The sequence below is a fragment of the Bactrocera oleae genome, chromosome 4, assembly GCF_042242935.1.
Source record: "Bactrocera oleae isolate idBacOlea1 chromosome 4, idBacOlea1, whole genome shotgun sequence".
NCBI classification, from domain to species: domain Eukaryota; kingdom Metazoa; phylum Arthropoda; class Insecta; order Diptera; family Tephritidae; genus Bactrocera; species Bactrocera oleae.
This window is the reverse complement of record NC_091538.1, coordinates 6,031,432-6,056,749: the sequence shown is the minus strand read 5'-3', so window position 1 is coordinate 6,056,749 and position 25,318 is coordinate 6,031,432. Positions and strand designations below refer to the sequence as shown.

The window sequence follows — 25,318 nt, the reverse complement described above, 5'->3', positions numbered from 1 at the left end:
TCTAAAGATAACTCTTTCTATTAGTCGATTAATATCAATATCAATAGACTTCTCTTTCGATAAATCAAATAATAATTAATTTTGCTTTTAATAAAGTAAATATTGATAAAAATAAAAAAAATTTCAAAAGAAAAATTAATATACTGCTGTAACGATGCACAGTATCTGGTATATTTATCGATACAAATCAATTTGCCTTTCTAAACTGATTTTAACCCTCACCACACTAGTAGATAAAATATAAATTTTTTTTCGATTTTTTCAACAACGACTTATTATTTGCATCTCTAATAAAAGTCACAAAATAACTCAGTTCAATCACCTTCAAAATTTGGTGCACCAGATACAAGCTTTTTACAAACATTAATTTTATTACGATGCGAAAATAATAAAAAATATAAAAATAAAAATGAGAAATTGGCAACCAAAAAGTCTAAATAAATACGACTTGGAAAAAGGGAGAAAATTTCAAAAATTCTATAAAACAGTAATATATAAGCATACATCATTTGAACATCACCACAGCTCTTCCGGATATAACAGAAATAGTAAACAAAGACTGAATCAGCTTAGGTAAACACTACGCTCAGATCTAACAAAAAAAAAAACAAATCTCACACTACATTGACCACAGTGTCAGGTACCGTAAGATTGATTTGTTAACGAACTTTGCACAGACTGTACAGAGGTGTCCCACAACATAGGGGTTAACAGTATATTTTGAGCAAAGTTTTTTTGAAAGATGAACTGAGAAAAGTAATATGAATGAACAATTTTTTTAGAAACTTGGAAGTTTTTTAACTCACAAATCTGCATTGTCATCTCAAATTGAGAGAACAATATATTTTCCACTAATTTCATAAATTCAACGTCTACGCCAGTGCTTTGATCGGAAATTTATAAGATACACAATGCAGAATATATAAAAAAAGGTACACAACACCACAAATATGAACTCCGTTGACCTCCAAAAACAAGTTCACCAAAACGAAAAAATAAAACTTAAAAGAGTAATAAAAAATTTAAATATTTGCACAGACACTTTCGTAGGTGTGACAAACATAAAATCAAACACCGAACCCCATTGAGTAACCCGATTGCATTCACAAGTAGCAGCAGTAAATGCTATTTAGGAAGCACACTCTAAATAAATGAGAAATCTAATAGTTCCGCTCACTTAACATCCAATTTGTGACTTGTTGTTTTGAGGTTTAAAAAACTAACATAAATAGAAAAACATATATTTGAATGTATTTTTTGCTAGCATGCTAATCTCATTAACATTTTGAGCAATACTGACAAGGTCATCTAACGGCAAACACGAATATTAACATACATCTGCAGATTCTAGAAGTTGTCATAGAATATTTGAGAAATAATGTTTTCAGTAGTTCACTAACTTTAATTCGAATTCAACCTAAACTTTATTGTTGGAGTTTAATTTTATGTCTAGTGGCAATGTATGTCTGTATTTACTCGCAGATAATCTTAGTGAGACCATTGTCGCTAACAAAATATAATACAGAACACTCTCTAGAAAATATCTATGTGATGACCCTTGAAAAAACTTTTATGAAGAGTTTAGGGTGTTCTGCCACTCGCAGCGATTATGTCGGTTGGCTCTTTGGAGCGTTTTATGAATTGATTGATACCTATAGTATAATCAATATAACTACGATTTTCAAATGAACCAGTCAGACACAGGAAAAGTAAACGTAAGAAATAATACACAATAAAATCTAGACTTTGTTGCACTCTCCCTTATGTGAAGGTTAAAGCCGGTGAAATCGATAACGCATATTTTAAATTGTAACATATATATTATTGAATTTTTATAATTTCACAACTATTTAAGACTTTTTAAACTCCGAAAACAATGACCTAAGTAAATAATGTTATGGTTTAAATTATTTCAGAAGTTTTACTAGAGTTTAGCGTAAAATAATGCTAAAACAATAGTTTTGCATATCTAAATAGCATCTAAACAGCAAACGACACATTTAAGGAAGGCTATAAAGCAAAATATGTGATATTCATCTGCGGCATGTGAATGCCACACAAGGACACTAGCCTGTTATTATTATTACACATAGTTAATTAACCAAACTTTGTTGACAAGTCAACAAAGGCCAAATAAAATAGCCGTCATTTAACTATGATTCAAACTAATGCATTATGTAATCGAGGCATTCGTTTGGCGAGCGAGTCTTTATGAATAATTAAGTATTTAATCTAGGGAAAGACAAGCCTGGCAAGAGACTATCAATGAGATGTTGAATACAAAAGTATTTCACTTGCAAAGCGTTAGAGTTGCATGTGGTAAGGAAAATCGATACAACTACCTTATGGTCGGTGAGATTAAAGTAAGGAAAAAATGAGCGAAATTAGTGAATGGCCGAAGCAAATATATGAAATTATAACAATGAGAAAAAAAACTTTCAGTACAAATATATGATATATCAAAAAATTATTACCGACTAGAGGTAAGTGGCCAATTAATGGTTGTTTAGTTCCAAAAAGTAGAAAAAAAATGAAAAGAGAAATAATAACGCCGAAACATGCAAAGTCAGCCAAGCGACAAGTCCAACCAAACGGGAGTAGGTTAACACGTAAAATACTCGATTCGATCACTGACGTTAGCAATTGTAACTTTGTTCGAAAAACATGGTATTTCAGCACCAACAACACAGTAGTAAAATTCAGCATAAACAATTAGCTACAGCACTCTAAACCAAATTAGCGCCAACAGCGTGAACTGGTCGATTATTTTCGGTACAACGGAACGATATGGAAATGAAACGACAGGTAAATATGCAGTCAGTTGGCATGCATACTGACCAACATAACATTTGACAGCCAGCATAAGAAAAACTAAACAGTTTAAAAACAAACATTTGTGTGTGAGCGAGACTCTGAGCGCCAAAGCAGCTTAAACTGTACCAGCGATGGCTTGCAAAAGGTTGCACTATTAACTATTTGTTAATGACACTTTAACGAGCTTAGTTAAACGAAAGTTGCTTAGTCGTTATTAGAATGTGTCAATCGCTTTAGTTGACAAGCCATACTAATTCGCCCACTTTTAAGGTTGGCTATAGAGAAAGTGTTGCAAGCGATTATGTTGAGCTTTATTTCGAGATTCTTAAGTAATGAAGTGAATCGGCGGCGTAAAAAACTATCTTAAAAGAATTCCGTAACGGAAAAAATTGTATACAAAGCATTGCATACATTTAGGCGCATTGCTGGGTGTGAAGATAAAATTGATATTGGAACAAGCAAATCTTAAAACCCTTAAGTAAACCGTTCCCATTACAGTCGGGTCTACATAACCGGAACGGACCCGGATTTTTAAACGGTCAAGGACGATTAACTCGGCAGAATTCAGCCGCTACAACAATAACAACCCTGCAGTACTTATGATTTTAAATACTCTTTTTTCTCTTTGTATATTTTCAATAGCTTCGAAATGAAATATTTCGAAATTTAAAATAAAATTTGATTTAATATAAATATTATAAAAATAAAACGAACACGGAAAAATTGTAGCGCAAATATTTTATACTTTTAAAATGTTTTCTTAACAAAAATTATATTGAAAGACATTAAAAGAAAATGAATCCAGTTTGTAAATATTATTTTAATTTTTATATTTGAACAAAAAACTTAATGAATGTTTTATTCAAAAAATAATATTAGAAAGTATTATAAAAACATAATAAATTATTATAAAAATAACTGTGTTTTTCAAAACTATTATATTCACTTATATTTTTTTAATACATTTGAAGAAAAAATATTTGCAATTTGAAATAAATATCAAAAAATATCAAAAAATTTCTTTGATTTTAATAATTTTTTTGCGAAAAAAATTGAACGTGTTGTTAAACTATTATTGTTTTTTAATAAATAAAATTATTATTTTTAGTATTATTTTTTAGTAAATAAAAAAAAATATTTTTCTTATGTCCAAAAAGTAATCTTTAATATCTTTTTTTTAATTAAAAAAAAACATTGAGAAACAATTTAATTTGACAAACGTCAGAAAACTCACAAGAAAAAACGGTAGATTCGGCTGCACCGAAGTTATGATACGCTTCACAATTTTATTTTTTATAGCATAAAAGGACATAAAAAGATCGATATCTCAAAAACTGGGCGACTAGTTCGCGTATCTACGACGTTTGCTTTTGGTTGGTACAAACTTCGTGATAAACTTGATAAACCCTGTTGAGGGTATAATGAGTTATTTTAAAAGGGTCTATACTTAGCTTCATTTGCACCTTACAGTGTATGTTATGGAAATGCATAATTTTTTGTGTAAATATTAAAACGTAACTTAACCTGAATATGTCACAAGGTTTTCAAAAAAAAAAAAAAATAAAATTCAAGCGTGCGGCAAAAAAGCGAAAAAACAAATGCAGCTGTTGTTTTGTTGCAACACTGAACCCACAGAGATTGTAAATAAACAAAAATGAAAAGTCACAACAAAAAAGTTGCACGTTCAACGCAAAACAAACAAAAGAGAGAGATGCGAAAACAGTGACAAAATAAATAAAACCAACAAAAAGCGCACAAGTTATTAAAGCTTTAAAATAAAAAATAAAACACATGTACGGCCCGCCATAAACTTGTAAATTTAATGAATTTCGCATTTAATGCTGGTAAATCAAACATAAACAGCTGAGGAGCGAAATAAACAACGCCACAATCAGCTGAGTTAATTTGCGGACAAATGACTTTGCAGAAAGCGCAGGTTAACAGTACCACAGCGAAAACGACACAACGCATTCTATGTTGTTGTATTAATTTTCTGATTTTTGGTTTTCTTTTCTTTATCAAACAAACCAATTTTAAAGCACTTTTTACTTGATAACAACATTTTTTGACCACTTTGCTTGGACACTTTATGGACGTCGCACTTTAGACGAGCACTTTTAGAGCTGAATTCGGGTAAAATATACACGAGGTAACAAGAACAAGGAATATGCCACCGATTCGAAACTGAATTGAAATTATAAAAAAAAAATCGTTACAAAGTAACAGCAAACGCAACAATTTAGTTGAGAGTCTCTCTCGACTTGGACTAAAGCAACGAGTGTACGCGCGATTGTTTAGCAATGCGACGCAACCGACCAACAGCGCGACCGACGACAAGTGTGCCGCTAAACTGCACGAAAAGCACATAAAAGGCGCAAATGTGTTGAGCAGCAGCTGAACTGAGCGCAACGATGACGGTAGAGACAACAACGACGACGACGCCAGTGCAAAAAAGAAATCAACGAACGTTCACGTAATGGCGTTAAGGCAGCGCGCGGTGGGGTGTGGAGCCTGTGCGACTGATGCGCTGCAGCGTAGCGCGCACGTAACGAACACAATTGACTGGCCAAAGCCAACGAAAAAAAAACAAAAGCCAAACACTTGCTGACCGTTTCACCGCTACGATCGATTATGGCGACTATTTATTGAGTCGCGATTTGTATGCGATGAGTGGGGAACGAGTGATACCCACCGACTGCCATAGCAAACTCTGCTGTTAATATATACCATATATGTATGTGAGAAACACGCTCGCTTTGTCGAGTGCGTCCGTTTTGCTGAGTGTCCGAATGCCGACTAAATAAGAAATGTGTTGAAAACAAAAGTTTTGTGTCAGCTGGTGAGCGCTTTGATTGCCGCTACCGCTATGGCTACACAGCTGACGAACGCTTCGTTTTAGTCATAGCTATCTGCAGCTAGCTATGCACAGGCTAATCGTTTCGGTTCCAGTTACAGGTTGCAGCGCTTATAATGCCGCGATGGCGAGTGCGAACGCGTTTGGGCTCTGGCACAGTTTCGTTATGCGACATTTAAGCTTCGCTAAGTGCAGCGTGAGGTGCGGCATTGTTGGCGCTCCGTTCGTGTCATTTAGCTTATAATGGCTATAAATGTCAATAAGTTTGAAAGCTTTGTTACTCACGTGTAGTGCGCGAGTGGGCAGTTAATAGCGACGGACTACGATGTCAATACATTTATAGGTTTTAAGTTTTTTTTGCTCACTTATGACCACAAACGTATGTGGGCCACTAATAGCTGGCTGTTGCGAGACTTTGTGTGTTTATATTGCACGCGGCGTAGCAAATCAAGTAAGCCCTTAATTTTGCGGAGGTAAGGTTTTGGACAATCGAATCGGTTCATTTGAAGCTTCGGAACTCGACAGCATTTGTCAGCGAGTGCGCCCAAGAAGCTGTTCCTCATAAACGACTTCTACGGAGATAGCTTAACACTCATAGAAGCCAACTTTGGCGGTCAACATCAGTGGCAATCCGACTGAACATTTCATAGAAGTGTAGCCTTGTCCATCGGTCTGTCTGTCTGTCTGTATATACGCGTACTAATTCCGGCGTTTTTGAGATATTCAATCGAAATTTTGTACACGTCCTTTTCTCTACAAGAAACTACTCATTTGTCGGAACCGTTGATATCGCACCATTATTCCCAAGCTCTTATATGGAAACTTGTTAAATTGTGAAGGGCATTATAGCTTCGCTGCAACTGAAGTTAACATCTTTTCTGGTTTTTAAGTAGATCTTAGATCAGATCAGATCTTTTTCAAAATAAAAAAACACATGAGTCTAGGAAAACTTAAAAAATTCCATTTTAATTAAGCCGTTCCATTCTCACACATTAATCTCTCATTTAACACATACGAGAGTACCACGTACGTTACATATAAACACAATATATCGAGTTGTAAATAGTAAGACATTAGGTAAACACTCATAAAGTTGGCAAATTTGCATAAACTTAATAAACTACAAAACAAACAAAGCAACGCCTTTGCTAATCATTTAACGTGACCAGCGCTTTCGAGCCATTCAAGCCTTATAAATATGCATTTTTCCAACGTAAGAACTCACAGAGGCCGGGCACGCATGCGCCGGAGATGAAAAACAGCAGCCGGCAGCGCAAATAGAGTAGCAACGCGCCTGGCGCGAACCAGCAGACCGGCGGCTAACTGGCACATGCCACTAATTAAGTCAATAATAATGCTAATGGCGCGGCACGGCACTTATGCAATGCTCAAGTAGAGCTTTCGTAATAAGTGTGTTTTACAGCATTTGTTTTTCTGTTATTTCATTAACGTGTTGGCCATAAAATGCGGTGAATACACTATGAATACCTGATTTAAATTGTTCGAAAAGTCAGCTTTGCCAAGCTCAATACTACAGATATCATCTCATGTTTCCATATAGCGTTTAGATATTTTGTCGTAGTTAATGACTTTAACACCGACTTTCACTTTGACTTTCATTGAAAGAATGCTAAACTTTGTGATAAGAGTTTTGGAATCGAAATGCTAAACTGATTTTTATGGTGTTGAACTTTAGGTTAATAGTCTGAAGGTCTTCCCGAAGGTCTGTGGGTAACGTCCATTGCCACTTTGAAATGCCTACAGAGCTTTTTCAAGCTTTCAGCGTAATTATTGACTTTTCAAAGAAAAAAAGCTCTAAGCTTCGAAATAAGTTCTGTACCGCAAGAATCGCGATCGAGGGAGTAATGCCATATAGAGCATATTCAAAGTGAGAGAATTTTCCAACTATGCACAACTGCTGTTGTAATCACTTAAGTACAAGTATTATGACAGTACTTGGTCACATATGAGTCCAGAAGTCCTGTGTTGAGCTTCTACTGCCACTATGAGATATGTACTGAGCTTTTTCAGAGCTCCAGAGTTCAAAATTTCGACCGTCATGTGTATAAAAGATTCAAGCACCAAATTCAACTTTAGAAATATTATAGTCGTAATATTTTCAGAATGATTTCATGATTTCATGCTACAACAACCGCTTTGTGCTGGAAGAAACAATATTTTGACAAGAGCCTTTCAAGCATAAACGCAATTTTCTATTTGTTACGCTTTCGAAGCATTCCAGAGCTGATGTGCCTGTTTTGACCATATCTAACTTAGTATATACGACTTTAAAGCTTTCTATTGTGCATTTTTTCCCAACTCTTAGATAAGCGCAAACATTTTTGTAACTACAAGTATAATTAACGTAATTATCTTGCGGGAATAACACTTAATATATATGTAACTAGAAATCTGCGATTATTACTAGTGGAAAGAATATAAAAATTGTTTTGAAGCAAAAAATTATAATACAGTTGCACTTACGATCGCCAAGCATGCAAAAATATGTATACAGCAAATCAGCCGATTGGACAGGCGCTGATGAAATTAACAGCTGACACAAAGCGACGACGAGGGTGGGGTTTTGCCGTTTGAAGCAACTCGTGCGGTTTATCGCTGATGGATGCTTATAAAAGTAAGCTCGCGTCAAATGGATGGCGTATCGTGACAGCAGCGACTGTGGCTCACTATGTGCTGGCCTTTAAATGTGTGCTGGGTTAACTGAGTCGCAGTGAGGGCGCGAGAGTTCTTAGCACACTTCACACTTATCTCAACAATACAACTTAACAAGTGTTGAACTCAGCACATACTTAGAACAAGATGATAAGCAAAATGTATGCAGTTGGTGCGACAATGCTTGTTGTTAGTATTGTTTTTGTTGTAGTTTTTAGTTAAAAATTACGCCACAAATTTGCTATAGTGATTTAATACGAGCGTTAGCATATCCGACAGCTTGTAGCGCATAACGTAAGTGAGGCGTGATGGCCCTGCGACAACACACACACACACACGTGACGGCGGCGACGACAGCCACAAACACTAGCTACGATGCAAATCACTCACTACTAAGCAGAAAAACGCAGTTAGATGCTTTGTTTGAGGTATTGCAAACTAAAGTATAAACAATTTATTGTTAATTAATTTTAGAATTCAACTTTAATTCTTTTCGAACTTTGAGATTTCGGCTGATCGCGTTATCGTTTGTGTGCACTTGCGATTATCAATATTTGAACTGATTAACAAGGTTTAAGCGCTAATAAGCTTAACGAACGCTTTGTATTAACACACAAACGCGCGTTCGACGCTGATCATCTGACTCTGACTGAGGCTTATGGAATACAAAGTGCAAAGCTTAAGCGCTTTTGTTTCAACGATCATTAGCATTACACTCATTACACTAGTGGCGATGCTTGCTATTTGGATTTTTTTTTTTTATTCAAGATGCATATTTTTTGCAATTTTATTGCTGCCCCCAGCGGTTCAGTAGCGCTTTGTTTTTAAATCAGCATTCACACACGACGTGCATTTATACATATGGACCCACATACTTACAAGTAAATGCGCTTATGTAAATATTTTTGATTGCAAAATTATAGATTTTTTTCCAATTTCAAAAATGTAAGTATGGAAGCATTTCTACGCGATTAACGTTCACAAAGGCAATGCCGCGCGATCACGTTTGTCAGCGCTGCGTCGATGACAAGTTTTCTACTGACAAGCTGTTGTCATTTAATAAAGAATACAACGGTGTGCGCTTATTGACTTGATTCACATTTAATTTCATGTCATTGCCTATATATTTATTTACTTTCTGTCAGCATATATACATACTCGTATATATATACAGGTATATTTATATAATTAAATATGTACAGTTGCGTGCACTTAAATGTACTGATAAGCAGCTTTGACTTTTAATATACCTTGGCCATGTAGCGTTAATGTATAAAGATATACATATACACATGTACTTATAATATGTATACATATGTATATGTAAATTCACAAACAAGTTAGTCAACAATTTTGCTATTGTAATTATAAATTTTAAATCACTTGTTTATTATTGATACTGTCTTGCGGTTAAAAGTGCCGTTATCAAGCGAAAGTAATATTATAAATAAACAGTGCCACGAGAATCAACTTTACCTAACGAATAGTGCTTAATCATAAAAGTTGAAGACTACGCGTGATTTAGCCTTAAAGGTTTCCTAGTTAGAAAAAACTAGTGTTGTTAGAAAAAACTTGTTTAATATATAAATAAAAATTATGTGCATTTACAGCCTTAAATGTACTTTCATATTTGGTTATTTAATTTAAAAAATTTCGAGAAAAATGCGTTTAAAGTTTTGGTAGCCGATTACACTAAGCTAAAAAAATTCTTACAAATACGCTCATATCTCCAAAACTGTTTAACGGATCGACTTCAAATTTGCGGTATAAACTTTCAAATTTACATACACATAAACATTCGTTATATTTATGAGCCAAAAAATTTATTTTTTTAACTTCCCGCTAAGAAAATTGAAAATTTTCTAAAAATCGGGAAGATATTGGTTTCACCCCATTTTGCAAAAATCGAGTTCTCAACAGATCTCGACGTTTTGAGGGTCGAGGAAGCTTCCCCGAACATTTCTACGATGATGTCCGTATGCCTGTATGTATGTGTGGATGTATGTGTGTGTGTGTGTGGATGTATGTGACCCTCTTATAACTTTTAAACGGCTCAACCGATTTGAATAAACTAAACGGCATTCCAAAGGGTTTCATTGCACTTGAATTTCGTGTGAGTTTGGACCCAATCGGACTAGTAGAGAGAAATCTCAAAAATAAAAATAAAACTAATCAGTTCTAAACCTTGAAAAAACACATCGTTTGCCGCAAACCGGGTCAAAATCGGTTGATTTACTTGCGAGATATCGAAAACGAAAAATTTCGAAGAGCTCAAAAGCAGTGAAAAAAGCGAAATTTGAACGTTAGCGTATGAAATTAGCGGGAAGTTGCAGGGATGGCCCTTGAGGCCAACCGTTTTCCACATTTTTTTAATTTAAAAGTGGATATAAGCTGCTCACGGCATATTCTGGATTACTCCAACTAATGCTAGCTTAGTACATATAGTACAAATTTTTTTAAAGTGAGTGCAATTTCTTTATAAAAATTTATATTTTTATAAAAGAATATTACGTCAAATGAAAATTAGTTTAATTAGCTACACTTTTGCTAGCGTTATTTATAATTTTGTTTCGTTATCGGTGCGATTTCACCGTATTATTTGCATAACTTCTTTTTATTTTAGCAATTAGCACTACAGCTGTACCCTATTAGATTAGATAACAAGTAACTATTAGGATGATGCTTATTTTTTTTATAGAAATTTTGTTGTATATATTAATGTTTTGTTGCATGAGCCAAGCAAATATGGAAATTTCGACTCGGGCAGGGTGCTATAGCTTCGGTGCAGTCAAAATTAACCTTTGTTTTTGTTTTTAGTTAAGAAAATTCTGCGTGACGAAAAGTGCAATTTCACTTTCTAAAAGCTACTACCCAACATTACTTTTATCGCACAGCGTAATTTATATGTAAATTCTTACAACGCGTTATATGTAAATTCTTATACGTGCTTCAAATAACACTTTAATTGAGTCAATTAGCATTATTTTCTTGTACAAGTATTAGTGTAGACAATTTGCTAATTAATTCAAACACAAACACAACTTTAAGTAGCAATAAATTGTAAATATCTAACTGTAAAATATTTCTCTTGACAGCATCGCGCTAAATTATTGCATATCACTATGAATATACTTTCCCACACATAAATATTATTATTACGCTAGAATGGTTACTAGGTGTCATTGTTATTATTGTCACTCACGATGAGTAGGCTATTTCACGCAATCACGAAATATAAACAAAGCAACAATACAACTATGTATGTATGAAATAAGTGAGCGGCAGGTAAACAAAATATACGCAAATTTCCTTTTGACTTTCCTTTCACAACGTTTATTAACATATACATACACAAAATGCACTTACCACCATTCACGCATTGCCCCCACATTGGGCGCCGATGAAGCATTGCTGCCATCACCGACACTGTTGCGATTGATGCCTAGTGTTTGGTGTTCCTTGTAGGCCGCCGCAGCAGCCGCATTTGTGGCTGACGGTATACACTCCACGGCGGCTGAGCTATTCTTACGACCATTCACATTACTGGTGGCGGACTGCGACATTTTCGTTTAGTGTTTAGTAGCTGTATTATTTATAATTTTTTTTAGTTGTTGTAAAAAGTGTGTGTTTTGTTTTTATTTGCTTAAAGCAAGTGTTTATTTTAATTGTTGTTTTCTTAATATTTTTTGAACACAATGAAATATGACAATTGGCGCAGACGGAAGTGCTTATTGTTTAGTTTTATCTGGGCATGCATGTGTGTGTGTGTTTTACTGCGTACAGAGTTCAGTTGAGAGTGGAAATGGAGGCTTTGAAATGTTACACTTAAGTATAAGTTAATATTAGATTCTAATCAATGGAATTGTATGTACCCTTTATAACTTTGAAGTCACCTTTAGTCACTGCACTTGAAACTGCTTTAAATTTACATGTCTTTGACTCTAGCCAGTTTCCGATTGGGATTTTCCTAAATCGTTCTCTTTCAGCCTTCACAGGTGCAGAGGTCGGTGCGGCGGAGCTGCAGCGTTTACAAAGTATTTAGATGATTTCACAATTGTCTGTTTTTCGATTTAAACACGCACACATTTATTCACTTTTTCTTGCAAAACATTGCTATTTATTTTATTTAAAAAAAGCAGTGTGCTAAATTTCTTAACAAACGTAAAAAAACGTCGCGCAATTAATGAAAAAGTTTAATATCACCATTTGTCACACAACACGAATAAAATAATAGCAGCAAAACAGCAAAATAGTGACAACTGCACGAAGCTATAATCAAAAGAGAACAACCGCTTGATGTCAGCTGTTTAAAAATCGCCGAGTTTAGAAAAAATATTATAGCGTGACATCTGACGGACACTAGTGGAGAGTGCGAGTTTTAATTAAAAATTCAGCTAGTATACATTTCAATTTCTAGCCGAGCAATACAAGTATATATGTACATTTATATATATAGTTTTAGGTATTTATTTTATTAGGTAAATTACTATTAAAAATTATACCTTTTCATGAGTAAAATAAAGGGCAACATTATACTTAAATTGTAATCGTTTTTGTTGGTTATGCCAAATTGCTGGCGTTGAAATGCGAAATTTCTCAGGTGAGTGAATAAGCCTTCGATAGCTCAGTTGGTAGAGCGGTGGACTGTAGAGGAATAAATTCATATAGAATTACAGCGGATATCCATAGGTCGCTGGTTCAAATCCGGCTCGAAGGATTGATATAATGTTTTTTTTAAATTTGTTTATGAGTAATTTAAATTATAAATAATTGTACACGCCCAACCTTCACGTTGTAAAAGTACACCGTATTTTCTAAATTTAAACTAATACACATGATATTAGCTAATTGCTAAAGTAAAAGCAAACCCAAAGATTTGTTGAGTTAGATTGGGTTGAAAGGTTAGGTTGACTTAAATTTTGATAAAAAAAAAACGGATCCCACTTGGACACCTGAGACGATCCATTATGATACCTAAATACTTCGAAATATTGCTTGGCAATACTCTCAAAAAAAGAGCTTGCCTCAAATTTGTTGAAGCGGCTGATATCAATTCCGTCTCGTTCGCCAGGTTCGTGCACGCCTATTGAGTACTGTTCAGTAAGTTAACCATGGTAGAAAAGATTGTTGATGCATTTAACTAAATATGCTATTATTTACAAGTTGAAAGTCCGCCATCTCAAACTGGGTTAGGTCTAGACTTAAGGTCATTACTTAGCCATTCAAAATGTTTATAAAAGATCTGGAGAAGAAAAAACTGGCCCACTGAGGACTAAACCAATATGATTTAGACGCTCATCTTTTTTGCAGCTAATATGAAATCTCGAGATCTCCTGTATTCATACGATGAATGAACCAGACAGAGAAAGAAAAACACCGGACGTAGTATGTTTATACATAAATAGTCGACTTTGGCTTGAATGAATGCAATTTTCGTACATTACAGAATTTTAAATTTAACTTCGAATTGTCTGAAAATAGATTTCTTTACATATGTAAATTTTCATAACTGCGACACGTGAATAATTCCAAAATGCAAGCAAACAATGGAGATCACGCGGCTAAATATGAACGAATGCTTTAATAAACCTCAATGAAAGCTGTTCGATATTTTGTTCGCCGATAACCAAAATTATACGTTAAAATCTGTAGATAACTAAGACCGGGAGCACCAGTACTGGCACAATACTGTGACTGCAATCCTTCACGGACTTCCGCTGTGCACTTCTTAGATCCTATACGCTATGAAAGCTTGGTGGAAACTACCAATTTTTCTCTCTCCCTCTCTCTTGCAGGGGGTCAGTAGAGATGATCTTGATATGGTCAATAATGAGTCCTACGACAGTCGGGTCTAACTGACTAGGATGGTTCAGGACTTTCATCCGTCGAAGGACTAAGAGCGTGGCAGCATTCCTTACAACAACAAAGTATTATTATTCAATACGGCCATCGACCAAAGTTCACAGCCAGATTAGGCTTAAGTAAGATGGTTGATCCGAAACGCTTTAACACCAATCTGCTTGGATGCTTTATTTCTATTTCTGTTATTTCAACTGGATATTTAAAGTATGAAATCCGAGGTGTCAAAGGCAAACATTCGAGAAAGAAGTGTTGAGATGATCTCATCGTCTTCCAAGCAGCTTAATCAACTGGCATCGGGTAAACTATTCAATATTCAAACTATTAAAAATTTCAATATCTTATTTTTACGAGGTTGTCTGACGCTGAAAATTGATCAATAGATCTGGCATTGAGACGATGTCTGAAATTTGATTTTGAAGAAGCTCTATGCTATGCGAGCTTCTGAAACTATTTGTGGAGTGTCTTAATTGTTTTCGATTGCTAAATTACTACTTGAAAGCGCTTGTAATCAAGTAACCATATAGATTTTTTTAATAATAATAATAAGTTTAGTTAAAATATTTTTATGCTCATGGACTTACCTGAACTGATTTCGTTTCTCGATCAAGTCAGCGACACGTGTGCGCCGCAAGGGTGCTGGCGAGGCGCCAGGCGAGACCTGCTGTTGATTAAGCGACGCGCCCATCATTGTTAATGTTGCCGAAGACTCGGCTGCTGCCGCGGCCGCCGCTGCTGCTTGCTCGGCCACCAAAGCACGCGCCATAATCAGATCTTCCTCCTTCATTGTCGTTAAACTAGTGTGTAGATATTTGCTGATAATTAGCGACGCTAAGCGGGCGTGTGAAGTTATATTGGAAAGCCGTACACGCGAAGCTGTTTGTTTAGTGAAATCTAAATTAGCGCAAGTGTTTTAAGATTGACAACACAGAAGTAAGTAAATTTTTAAAAATAATTGCAAATATGCATGCTTAGAATTTTTTTGCTATACTTGTTGTTTATCGTGCTTATTTTCAATCACTTTGTGAGTACAACAACACAGCCGAAACTCCAATTCGCATGCAAACTAGTAGACTAAGTGCACTTGTACCCAGCCATGTGCAGACACAATTGACCCTGTTTTAATACTCTCTTTGAGTTTTTATTATTTTATTTTATTTAAATTTTTATTTTGTATTTTTTGTTATTTTGTTTTCGTTTTTTAATTTTTATTTTAATTTTTTTGTTTGTTTTTGAATTCCTAAACACTTCTGCTTTCAAATCAGCATATATGTGTGTATGTTTGTATGTGTTTGTGTATATTTTTTGCAAACACAAATCCGCCGTAAAGGAAGTCTATGTACATGCATATATTTATATAAATTATTGATTTATGTAAACGGCGTTAGCAGCGGATTTCCATACACGACTTCGGTATACGAAATAGGTAGCACACAATCGAGGAGATATCACAACTGCACGTAATTGAAGTCGAATTTGTACTGATGCGTTTGCTGCAGCAAGCTGTTGAGTTTAACACCAAAATTGTAGAATTTTGTAGCAACAGCGAGAACAACAGCGACAGCAGCAACAATAGCAACAACAACAGCGGCAGCAGCAACAAAAAACAACAGCAACAATACTGACAACAACAACAATGACAGCAACTGCGTTAACGCCAGCAGCGGCTGTGGCAACAACACACAGCCACATTGATCATAACAACAATGCCTTCTAGAGATCGCTTAGATACATATAGCCATATGTATATGTAAGAATTTACCTTATATACATATATATGTAGATATATAACTATAAACACAGAAAACCACACTGAAAAATATATGCATACGCTCGTGTGTGTGTGTATGTCTATCTGCATTATGCATGTACGCCCGTATAGGTAGTCACCCGCCATCACGTATGTACATACATATGTACGTGTGTTTGTGAAAATTCTGAATTCAGCACAAAAAATTATTTACATTTTCTCAATTTATTTGTGTTTATTTTATTTTAAATTTTTTTTTTCTCACTTATGTAGTGATTTTTTCTTGCTACTTGCGAAGTGATCTTGTTCGCGTTGTGCGGACGCAGCGTTCGATAGGCTGCGGCAAATAGTTGCAAAAACAATAACAATAACAACAAGAACAAGCGTATACATATAACAATACGCGCATTAGCAATGAGCGCAATAACAATGATCGGCAGCAACAGTTAATACAATAAACAGAAAACAATATAGCTACAACAACAACAAGAATAACAACAACAACATAGTAAAGTAACAGCACAACAACAGCAATGTCAGCCAGCAGCATTTCCAGTGCTGCTGCTAACACCACAACGCCAGCAAACCACAGCTCCGCCGCAGCCCCCGCATCATCCACACATTACAGTTTACCTGGTTGAGGTTTGTGTTCGCGCAGCCAACAGTGTTGATCTTGAAATTGTGCGAAGCAACAAGCCTCCTCCTGTTCGAACGTTCATTATTTGCGGTGGCGATCGGTTAGTTGTTTATGTACAACCACACATACATATAAGCATACATACAAACATACATTATAGCACAGGTATAAATAAATACTAAGTCTCATACACATAAATTGTGTATAAAATACACGCATTTTTATGTACATGTGTGTGCCTGTGTGTGCAATGCTGTTTCACCTGGCGCGCTTTTCCACAAGTGAATCTGTATGTGGAACTCCTTATACATACGTGCGCGCATAAATACTATTTCACCTTGTTGCTGTTGTTGTTGGCATTCGTTATTGCTTTTAGTTGCTAAATAGGCGATTCGTTTCATTCTATTTTTCATGGAAGAGCGTACTTAATCGATTGGTTGTTATACATTTTGACTAGACTACAAGTAAAAAAACTGCATGTTCGAGGTTCGAGAGAAACGGATCGCGAAACAGTTGCGGCTTTTCCGCTCGGCTTGACGAAACACCTGATTAAATGACACTTTCAATCTGACTCATTTTCCTACGTAATCAGTGTGAGTCTATAAACACTAACAAGCTGCTAAGCTGAGATTGACTTTAAGGATGTCTTACGACGTTCACTGTATGATTGGACTGAGGTCTTATAGGGCCTCGTTTGCTAGCAAAGCACAAACTAACCGATTAGATATCTTTTGCAGTTCAGTCATAACCATGTTGTGGTCTAGAAGACGATGAAAGAGTTGACGAATTCTGCACAGTTATGCACAGGCGGCCACTTTGCCCTTTTGAACTTTACTCCTTAAACGATTTGCTTTTTTCTTATGATAAAGGTCTTCTTCTTACCACCAGCTTAATTAACATAAAAGAATGTTACTCTATGTTGAGAAGAAGTAGAAAAGAGCGCAAAAGTTGAAAATGGAAATTAAAAAGTTCGAAATATTACAGTTATTTATAAACATCAGTTCTTTTTTAAGTAGGGACACTTCCGCACTACCAAAGCTGCTACAATATCTAGGAACCTGCAAATGTGATTAATAAAGAAATAGAATTTCAAACGGCTCTCTGAACGGTCACTAATATGAACTGACTTGGATTGGCTTTTTTTTACGAGGACGAAATGTCGAAAGCCTGAACACCATGTCAGTGTCGAACTTTAATCTGAACTAAACCTCCTGGCATCATATAAGGTTCCTCCAGTTAACACTGTCAAATATTACGTCGGAAGGATGTTTGAGCACTGCTCATGCGTTTGTACTGGTCTGAATGCATTCAGTGGCAAGCTGCATTTACTGCACCCCACCTCTGTTAGTCGCTGATGTCACCCCATCCAATTTTTATTACAAAATCCTTCCCTTATCCGCTAGACTTTTTGGTATGCGTTTGTTTGGTCCGCGTCCTAGTGGTCCGTTTAATTTTCAAGTTCTGTTCTCCACTGCTGTTCTCTAGCTTTTATGGTTTTCATCATTTTCGCACGCCGCATTCCACTTATCTTTGGATTCAACCATTTAGACTACTATGTTTTCAGGGTTTGGGTTTAAACCAAGAACACATTAGCTATCGCCTTTCTTGTTCGTATTGCGGACAGTGGAACAACGTATGCTTCAAGTTGAGTGTCAAAATGGACATGTTGGATCACATGACTTGTGCATTTTCAAACCCATTTCATTGTCACTGTCTCTACCTTAAGTTGTTATTATGTTATTAATGATTTAACAGTCAATTTATTACAAAATATAATGCAAAATTCGCAATTTCATGCCGTTATTCGATAAACGGCACATTTGTTACTATACTTTATTTTTGTTATACCCTAAACAATGTATATTAAGTTTGGCAAGAAGTTTGTAACACCCAGAAGGAAACGTCGGAGACCCTATATTGCATAATCAGCTTAATGGACTGAGTCGATTAAGTCATATCCGTCTGACTGTCCGTGTGGCTGTATATACACGAACTAGTCCTGCAAGGAGCTGCTCATTTTTCGAAATCGCCGATATCGGATCTTTATGGCATATAGCTGTCATAATACCTCATCGCACCAATTAAAGTTCCTGTATGAAAAATAAATTTTATTTGACAAGATATCTTCACGAAATTCGGTATAGAATATTGGGCAAAGCAACAGTACAACCTCCAAATATATTGTTCAGATCGAACCACTATAGCGTAACATATCTCTGCCCTATGAACTGATCGATTCAAATCAAAATCTTTTATGGAAATGTATTTATATTTGACGAGATATTTTCAAGAAATTTGGCACCAATTATTATTGAAGGCAACACCATAACCTCCGAACATCTTGTTTACATCGGACGACTATAGCATATAGCTGTCACAAACTGACCGATCGAAATGAAGGTTAAGATTTTTTTATACCTTTTTACGCTATAAGAAATGCATTTGTGAAGTGTATTATTGCTTCGGTGCAGCCAAAGTTAACGTTTATTCTTGCTTTTTTAAAATTTTTTTTTTTGCAATGTGACGTGTAAATTTTACTCATTGTCGCAAATAATATGCATCAAATTCAAGGCATTCCCTCGAAAGTATCAACATACATATGTACAACTTGCTCGTATTTTCGTATAGTAGAAATTCAAGGTAGCTGGCAACGGCCTGCGGCAACTTGGATAGCCCACAGCTTAGCAATTATTAATGCAATAAAAGTAAAATTTATAATTAAGTTGTATGTTGCAAATAGCAAACAGCTTTTAATAGATAATAGAAAATACTTGCATATATAAATATGTATGGACTTATGCCAGTCGTGATGGCATACACATACCATTTATTATATTCAAATGAGTACCAGTTCCGTTTTGTTAAACAAAACATACACAAACATATCAACAAGCAACGTTCCAAAGGCGCACCCATAATGCTTATATTTTCATTTAACCATTTTTCGTTTAGTCATTATTTTATTGAGTGCGCTGTTTACATTTATAACACACGATTAAAGCAACTTATGCATATTTAAAATCGTTTGTCGTAATTATGCAGGCACTTCACTATGCTGTGTAACAATTTGCATATACATAAATATGCATATCTATTGATATATGTGCATATGTGTACATAAATTTATGTGTAAATGCATATAAAGGATATACAAAGTAAGGCTATCGATCTTCTTTGAAGCGATCTTTCTAGTTGTCACCCAAAACCACCTGCAAAATGAAAGGAATGCAAATGCGCAGAAGACTTCAAAAAATTTGCCGATCGCCCTATTGTATAGCACAACTTTTCCAAATATCTTATTCAGTTCAGATTGGAGAAGTGGTTTATGAATTAGTTATGAAAACATTTCACTCTTGACATCTCGTATCTCCTGATATAGACAGTTGTTGGCCGGAAACAAAATGTTGCGAAATACATTTTAGTACTATCCCGTCAACGTACTTTAAAATCAAAGAGATTACACAGTGTTATCGATAATCAAAGTATACGAAACTCGGGAACAGTAACAACAATAAAAAAAGCGTAAAATTAAATTCCATCCTAATTTAATTTTATTTAATAAGTAGCTTACTCTTTTTCCATTTATTTTACAACAATTAAACTTTTTCTATTAAACAGTTTTAGAGCCAACTAAGTTTTGTAGACAACAGAGGTCGCTGCATACTGAATTCTTTACTGTCAGTTACAGCTGTCAAAGTTTAATATTCATTGCCAGATTCGGATTGCACAAGAAATATTCTGTAAAATAAGAAAAATTTAATAGTGTTTGAAAAACGCGATAGGAAAAAAAGTACGACTTTGTCATTATAAGATAAAGTATAGAAAGAAAGAAAATGTCAAGGAAAGCCATTTCACTGTTTACGCTGGCAAACCGTTATGCAGCTGCTGTGAAGAGCCAAAACGTGTTGGCGACAAGGTAGGCACATTATCGCCGGTCCAGCAGTCTCATTGTTGCTGGGTGTTAGTGGTGTAGGCCAAAGTAGGTGTGATGGCAATGTGATAAGATTGTTGTGACGTAATAAAGCAATAAATTGCACAAACATTGTTTGTATTGACTCCAGTATTAGCTGAGATACTTTAATTTATAATCAAATCTTTCTTATTGATATAGACCAGCGTTGCGTTTCTACAGTTCGGAAAATTCAGCACAAAAACCGCAACAGTCAGACTCCGATGGCTCAAACCCATTGGAAAGTGCAGTTGCTGAAGCGACAAAGAAGCTAATAGAAGAAATTGAAATATTATCCAAAGAAGTGAATGACTTGAAAGAAAAGAATGATGAATTATTAGATAAGTACAAACGTTCACTAGCAGACAGTGAAAATCTGCGTACACGTCTCACCAAACAGATAGCTGATGCTAAAGTTTTTGGCATACAGAGCTTTTGTAAAGATCTGCTTGAGGTCGCTGATACACTGGGACATGCCACTGAGGCGGTGCCGAAAGATCAAGTAAGTTATTTTTCTGGCTTATGCAATAAATTATGTAATTAAATATTAAATTACAATTTAATTCCGCTCCATCTATTAGATTAACGAGAATAATCCACATTTGAAGAACCTATACGAAGGTTTGGTTATGACTAAAGCTTCATTGTTGCAGGTGTTCAAACGTCACGGCTTAGAACCAATCAATCCACTTAACGAAAAATTCAACCCAAATATGCATGAGGCATTATTCGAAAAGGTGTGTGTATATATCATATTTTTCTCTTTAATGTAGAAATCACTGCGTACTGAATACATACTAATAGTAGTGTTTATGATTGATGAAAATTATATTATTTTGCAGGATGATGCCACAGTAGAGCCCAGCACCGTTGTTGTTGTCACCAAATTGGGCTACAAATTGCATGAACGTTGCATACGACCAGCGTTGGTTGGTGTCTCAAAGTCATGAGGGGTTTATTACTTCGACGAATAACAAATGAAAAAGCTGTTTGAAAGTACTCTGCAGTTCCTGAAAGAACTGAAAATTAGTATGCTTTTATAAATATGTTTTTGTTTAATTTTCCTGTGGTTCGAGACGAAATTTAATTGCATCTACTTCATCTGTCAGGAAAATTTGTTTTCTACACTAAGTCTGCGATTTTCATGACACATATTGTTATATATAAACTTTGAAAACATAGCAGCAAGTTATTCTTTACTGTTATGGCTTCCATGTTTATATATTTCAACTATTGTTATACTTTCCTTGAACTGCTATATTTCTTTCCAATATACAATGAATTTATGTAAAATTTCTAATTGAAAAAGTAATGAAATTTACCTTATGTCTCTATTGACTTTTTCAACACTTTAAAATAGTTTACTTGAAACAGCAAAATTAACAAATAAAAATGTAATTTAGCTATTAAAATAAAATTATTAAGTTAGGCAATGGAATATAGAAGTGTGTACGCATATACTTGCACTTCACAATGACTAGTGTGCGTTTGTATGAGTGCTTTGAAAGTTTAACTTGTTTTTTTTAAAGACTAAATGCACAGCGTTACACGAATAATAACATGTTCGCGAAGATATAGAAATCTATGTTAATTATATAATAAAAATGAAAAACCACTATGTTTGTAAAATATATAACTCGCTACAAATTTTATTCAATAGTCTTAATTAATTTATGCTAAAATACATTTAAAGGCCGGCACTCAGCTATTTGAGTGTAGCCGCGGTGCTCTGCAGCAGTTTGCGCAAGTCATCATCCTGTTCTATGGCACGCTTCACCGCCGCCAACAGTTGTGCATCAATGCGGTCCGAACGATCGTTAGGCAGCGGTAAACGACTTACCTTTGCGGCTAATTCAGCCAGTTTTGGTTTGCTTTGCAACAATGTTTGCAATTGTTGTGGTGGTATATTGGTAGCGCGCGCCAGTTCTATATGCGATGGCACATAGAATTTAGGTGTATTCAAATGCACTGGCGAAAAAGCGCCCGACATGCCTACAGCATCGTTATGCGTCAAACGATTGTGCGAAATGGGTCGCAATGGTACAGGATAGTGATAAGGTAGGGGATTACGTACTAACATTGGCTTATGTTGTGCCATATTGGTGGCCGCTTGATGTGTTGCTGCCGCTTGCATACGTTTTCTATACGTCAACTGTGGTTTGATGTATTTGCTTAGCTGTTGCTCGATATTTTTGCGTGTTTCAGCGGCATCAGCGCTACTACTTTGTGGCCAAAAATTGTAAATGTGAAAATACGCAGCAACACGTTCTAGAAAGTTGTTTTGTTTTGTTTCAGCAGTAGTTTCTACATTTTTTTCATGCTGCGATTTTTGTTGCTGTTGTTGTTGACGACGACGCTGCTCATCGGTGCGATCGGTAAAGTCGGCCGATTCAAGGTAGGCTTTTATCAATGCGATACCTTGTTCGGTGTTCGTCATCTGACGTATATATTTAATCGTCTCCGTTGCATTGGCAGTGCCAAGAAACTCGGCGAGCTCACTTATACTGGGCACTTCATCGAGACTCTTCAGACCGAGCTTTGAACGTGCAATTTCAAGCAGATCATGCGGAAACTCATCGGGTGTATAAAATGTATTACCTGTCGAAATTTCAAGCGATGTTGGTGCAATTTTTGTTGTGGTGTCTGCTGCGCTGTAGTCAGTACTAGAATCGGTTGCTGTATCAACGCTTGTAGGCGGCACTACAGTGCTTGTGGTAGTTGGAGCTTCGACTGACGGCTCGCTGTTCATAGTAACTGACTCTATTGTTGCCAAATTAGCTTCTTGCGCATTTATAATCTTATAGCTGGGGTACTTTTGCAGTTTATGGAAATATAGCGCATGTCTATACGGCTCTGTAGGAACCTGTCGTGTGTGCGCCCACTTTAAAACGATAAAAAAGCAAAGTATCTGTAAGAAAAAAATAATAATTGTAGTAAAAATTTAATAATTTTTTGATGCATTGTAAAATTTAGTTTATGTGTACTTACTCTGTAATCCAAAAACATTTTTTAAATTAATTATTCCACAGTGTATGAAAAATAGAATAATATCACTGCGTACTACTTCCCGCCCGTTTGAATTGTCCAATTTGTTCGTCTACTTGCTGCCAGTGCAAGTAACCAACTAAAGCGTTTTCTAAAGGAATCTTTTCTTACTTGCAACATGCTGCACAAATGCACAATACATGCGGTTCTAACGAATTTTGTTACGGTGCATCTGTATGCATGCGTGAATGTGTTCAAAATAAACAGACCATTTGTATGTTTGAGAATACCTTTGACATTTTACCTACCTGAATCTTGCTTTATTTATTTTTAACTGATTGCTCTGTTCGTGATCGTATTGAGAATGTAGGTGTTGTTTTGTCTATGGGCCACCAATAGAAATTCTACCTGCATTTGTTGTGTTGCGTGGGTCACTTTATGGTTTGTTTTATGATTCCACCGTAACAAACAATTAACATTCTACGAATAGCGCTATTTACAACGTCGTTTTCAATGGCAAACGTTTTGTGTTAAGAAAAGTCGTGATAATGTGTAAATATACATATGTATGTATATAGTACATACATACGAATTTGTATGAGGAGTGCGTTATTGTAAGAACTAAGTCGGTATATATTTATATGTACATACATATATATGTAGGTACAGTGGGACACAGTAGACCATTTCTAATATTAATAGCTCTTATTGAAAACATGCCAAGACCATTTCTCTTGAAAATGTCAATTTACATTTTGTTTGAAATCATTCGTTCCTTTAACACCGCAATGCTTTGGTCTCAACGAGCAATTTAATTTAATAACAGCGGCACGATTTCCAAACATATGAAGAATAATGATACTGATATTAAAAATTCATATACATATGTATATTGTATAAGTACAAATTTTGGTGCATGTGACCAGAAGTTCTACTTTGATTTTGATGTTGGGAGACCACGTGCTCTAAGCAGCGGTATGATACGAAAATTATAACTTTGTTACAGTCAGGGGCATTGTAAAGTACAGGCAGGTTTATACTATGGTATTGGGTACATAGGGCTCATGATAGATTCATCCAATTTTTGTTATAACATTTGCTTATACATATGTATGTAAGAGTATGCACATATTCATACATACATATATGTCGTTTGGCTTTAATATTTCTTCGTTCACTCAATTCTATATTAAAATATTATTTAATTCAACATAAGACGATAACACCACGTGTTACTGAACTACATACTATGTATGTACATATATTAATACCCATATTAATAATATTTCAATCTATACAAATACTTTTTAAATGATTTTAATTTGTTGAAACATTTTTCAAGTTAGATAGCGCCATAAAAACAACTATCCACTGGTAAATATGTTACATTTTCCTCTTTGTCCGCAAATAGCACTCGAATGCCCAGGAAAATGTCGGCAAAAGAGCGTGCATTGGACAGTAATTAGAAGCCAACAATATTTTAATTATGCAAATACAGAAACTTATAGTTTGCCTGTTCTGTATAATTAGTGATATTTTTGAAACTTCAGCAATTATATATAGAATTAGAACCACTTATATTCCTTTGAAACTTTAGCAATTAAATATAGAATATATGAGACTGCAACGTTTGCACCATCTACAGCAGATGCCAAATATTAAATGATTTATTCAGCAACTACTTGCTACTGTCAGGGTGAAACACGTTTGTCAAATTGTCGATTTTACTGCAGCAGCACATCCGCCATATGTGATTGGTAAGTGTTCGGAAAACGAAAGCAGTTGATGGCTTGAAGC

The 25,318-nt window shown here is 35.3% G+C and overlaps 3 protein-coding genes and 1 non-coding gene across 8 annotated transcripts in view; 2 read left to right on the top strand and 2 right to left on the bottom strand.

The window, feature by feature from the left end:
* Nadk1b (NAD kinase 1b) overlaps positions 1-15,165 on the bottom strand; it is a 36,178-nt gene extending 21,013 nt beyond the window's left edge. Inside the window, exon 1 of one of the 3 annotated variants that reach the window (XM_014246764.3) lies at positions 14,785-15,165. In XM_014246764.3, coding sequence (XP_014102239.1) covers positions 14,785-14,987 — 203 coding nt within the window. In that variant the 5' untranslated portion in view covers positions 14,988-15,165. Of the gene's footprint in view, positions 1-8,152; positions 8,929-11,707; positions 12,204-14,784 lie in introns of those variants that run through there. The other 2 variants (XM_014246766.3, XM_036374739.2) reach the window with 2 other exon arrangements.
* On the top strand, positions 12,955-13,058 carry TRNAY-GUA (transfer RNA tyrosine (anticodon GUA)). Its single transcript has 2 exons — positions 12,955-12,991; positions 13,023-13,058. It is a non-coding gene; the product is annotated as a tRNA-Tyr (tRNA).
* A 5,107-nt stretch (positions 15,166-20,272) lies between the features above and the next one.
* On the top strand, positions 20,273-22,188 carry Roe1 (grpE protein homolog, mitochondrial Roe1). Its single transcript, XM_014246809.3, has 4 exons — positions 20,273-20,503; positions 20,699-21,038; positions 21,118-21,273; positions 21,379-22,188. Exons 1-4 carry the CDS (start codon positions 20,421-20,423, stop codon positions 21,484-21,486), a joined length of 687 nt encoding a protein of 228 aa, XP_014102284.2. The 5' UTR covers positions 20,273-20,420; the 3' UTR covers positions 21,487-22,188.
* link lies at positions 22,157-24,717 on the bottom strand. 3 transcript variants are annotated; one of them, XM_014246807.3, is made up of 3 exons: positions 23,830-24,717; positions 23,525-23,753; positions 22,157-23,444 (listed from the first exon to the last, which is right to left on the bottom strand). In XM_014246807.3, exons 2-3 carry the CDS (start codon positions 23,540-23,542, stop codon positions 22,242-22,244), a joined length of 1,221 nt encoding a protein of 406 aa, XP_014102282.2. In that variant the 5' UTR covers positions 23,543-23,753; positions 23,830-24,717; the 3' UTR covers positions 22,157-22,241. The 3 variants fall into 3 exon arrangements, with proteins under 3 accessions (XP_014102282.2, XP_014102283.2, XP_036230662.2); XM_014246808.3 differs by lacking the exon at positions 23,525-23,753 and having other exon boundaries at positions 23,830-24,414; XM_036374769.2 differs by lacking the exon at positions 23,830-24,717 and having other exon boundaries at positions 23,525-23,820.
* Between the last annotated feature and the right edge of the window lie 601 nt (positions 24,718-25,318).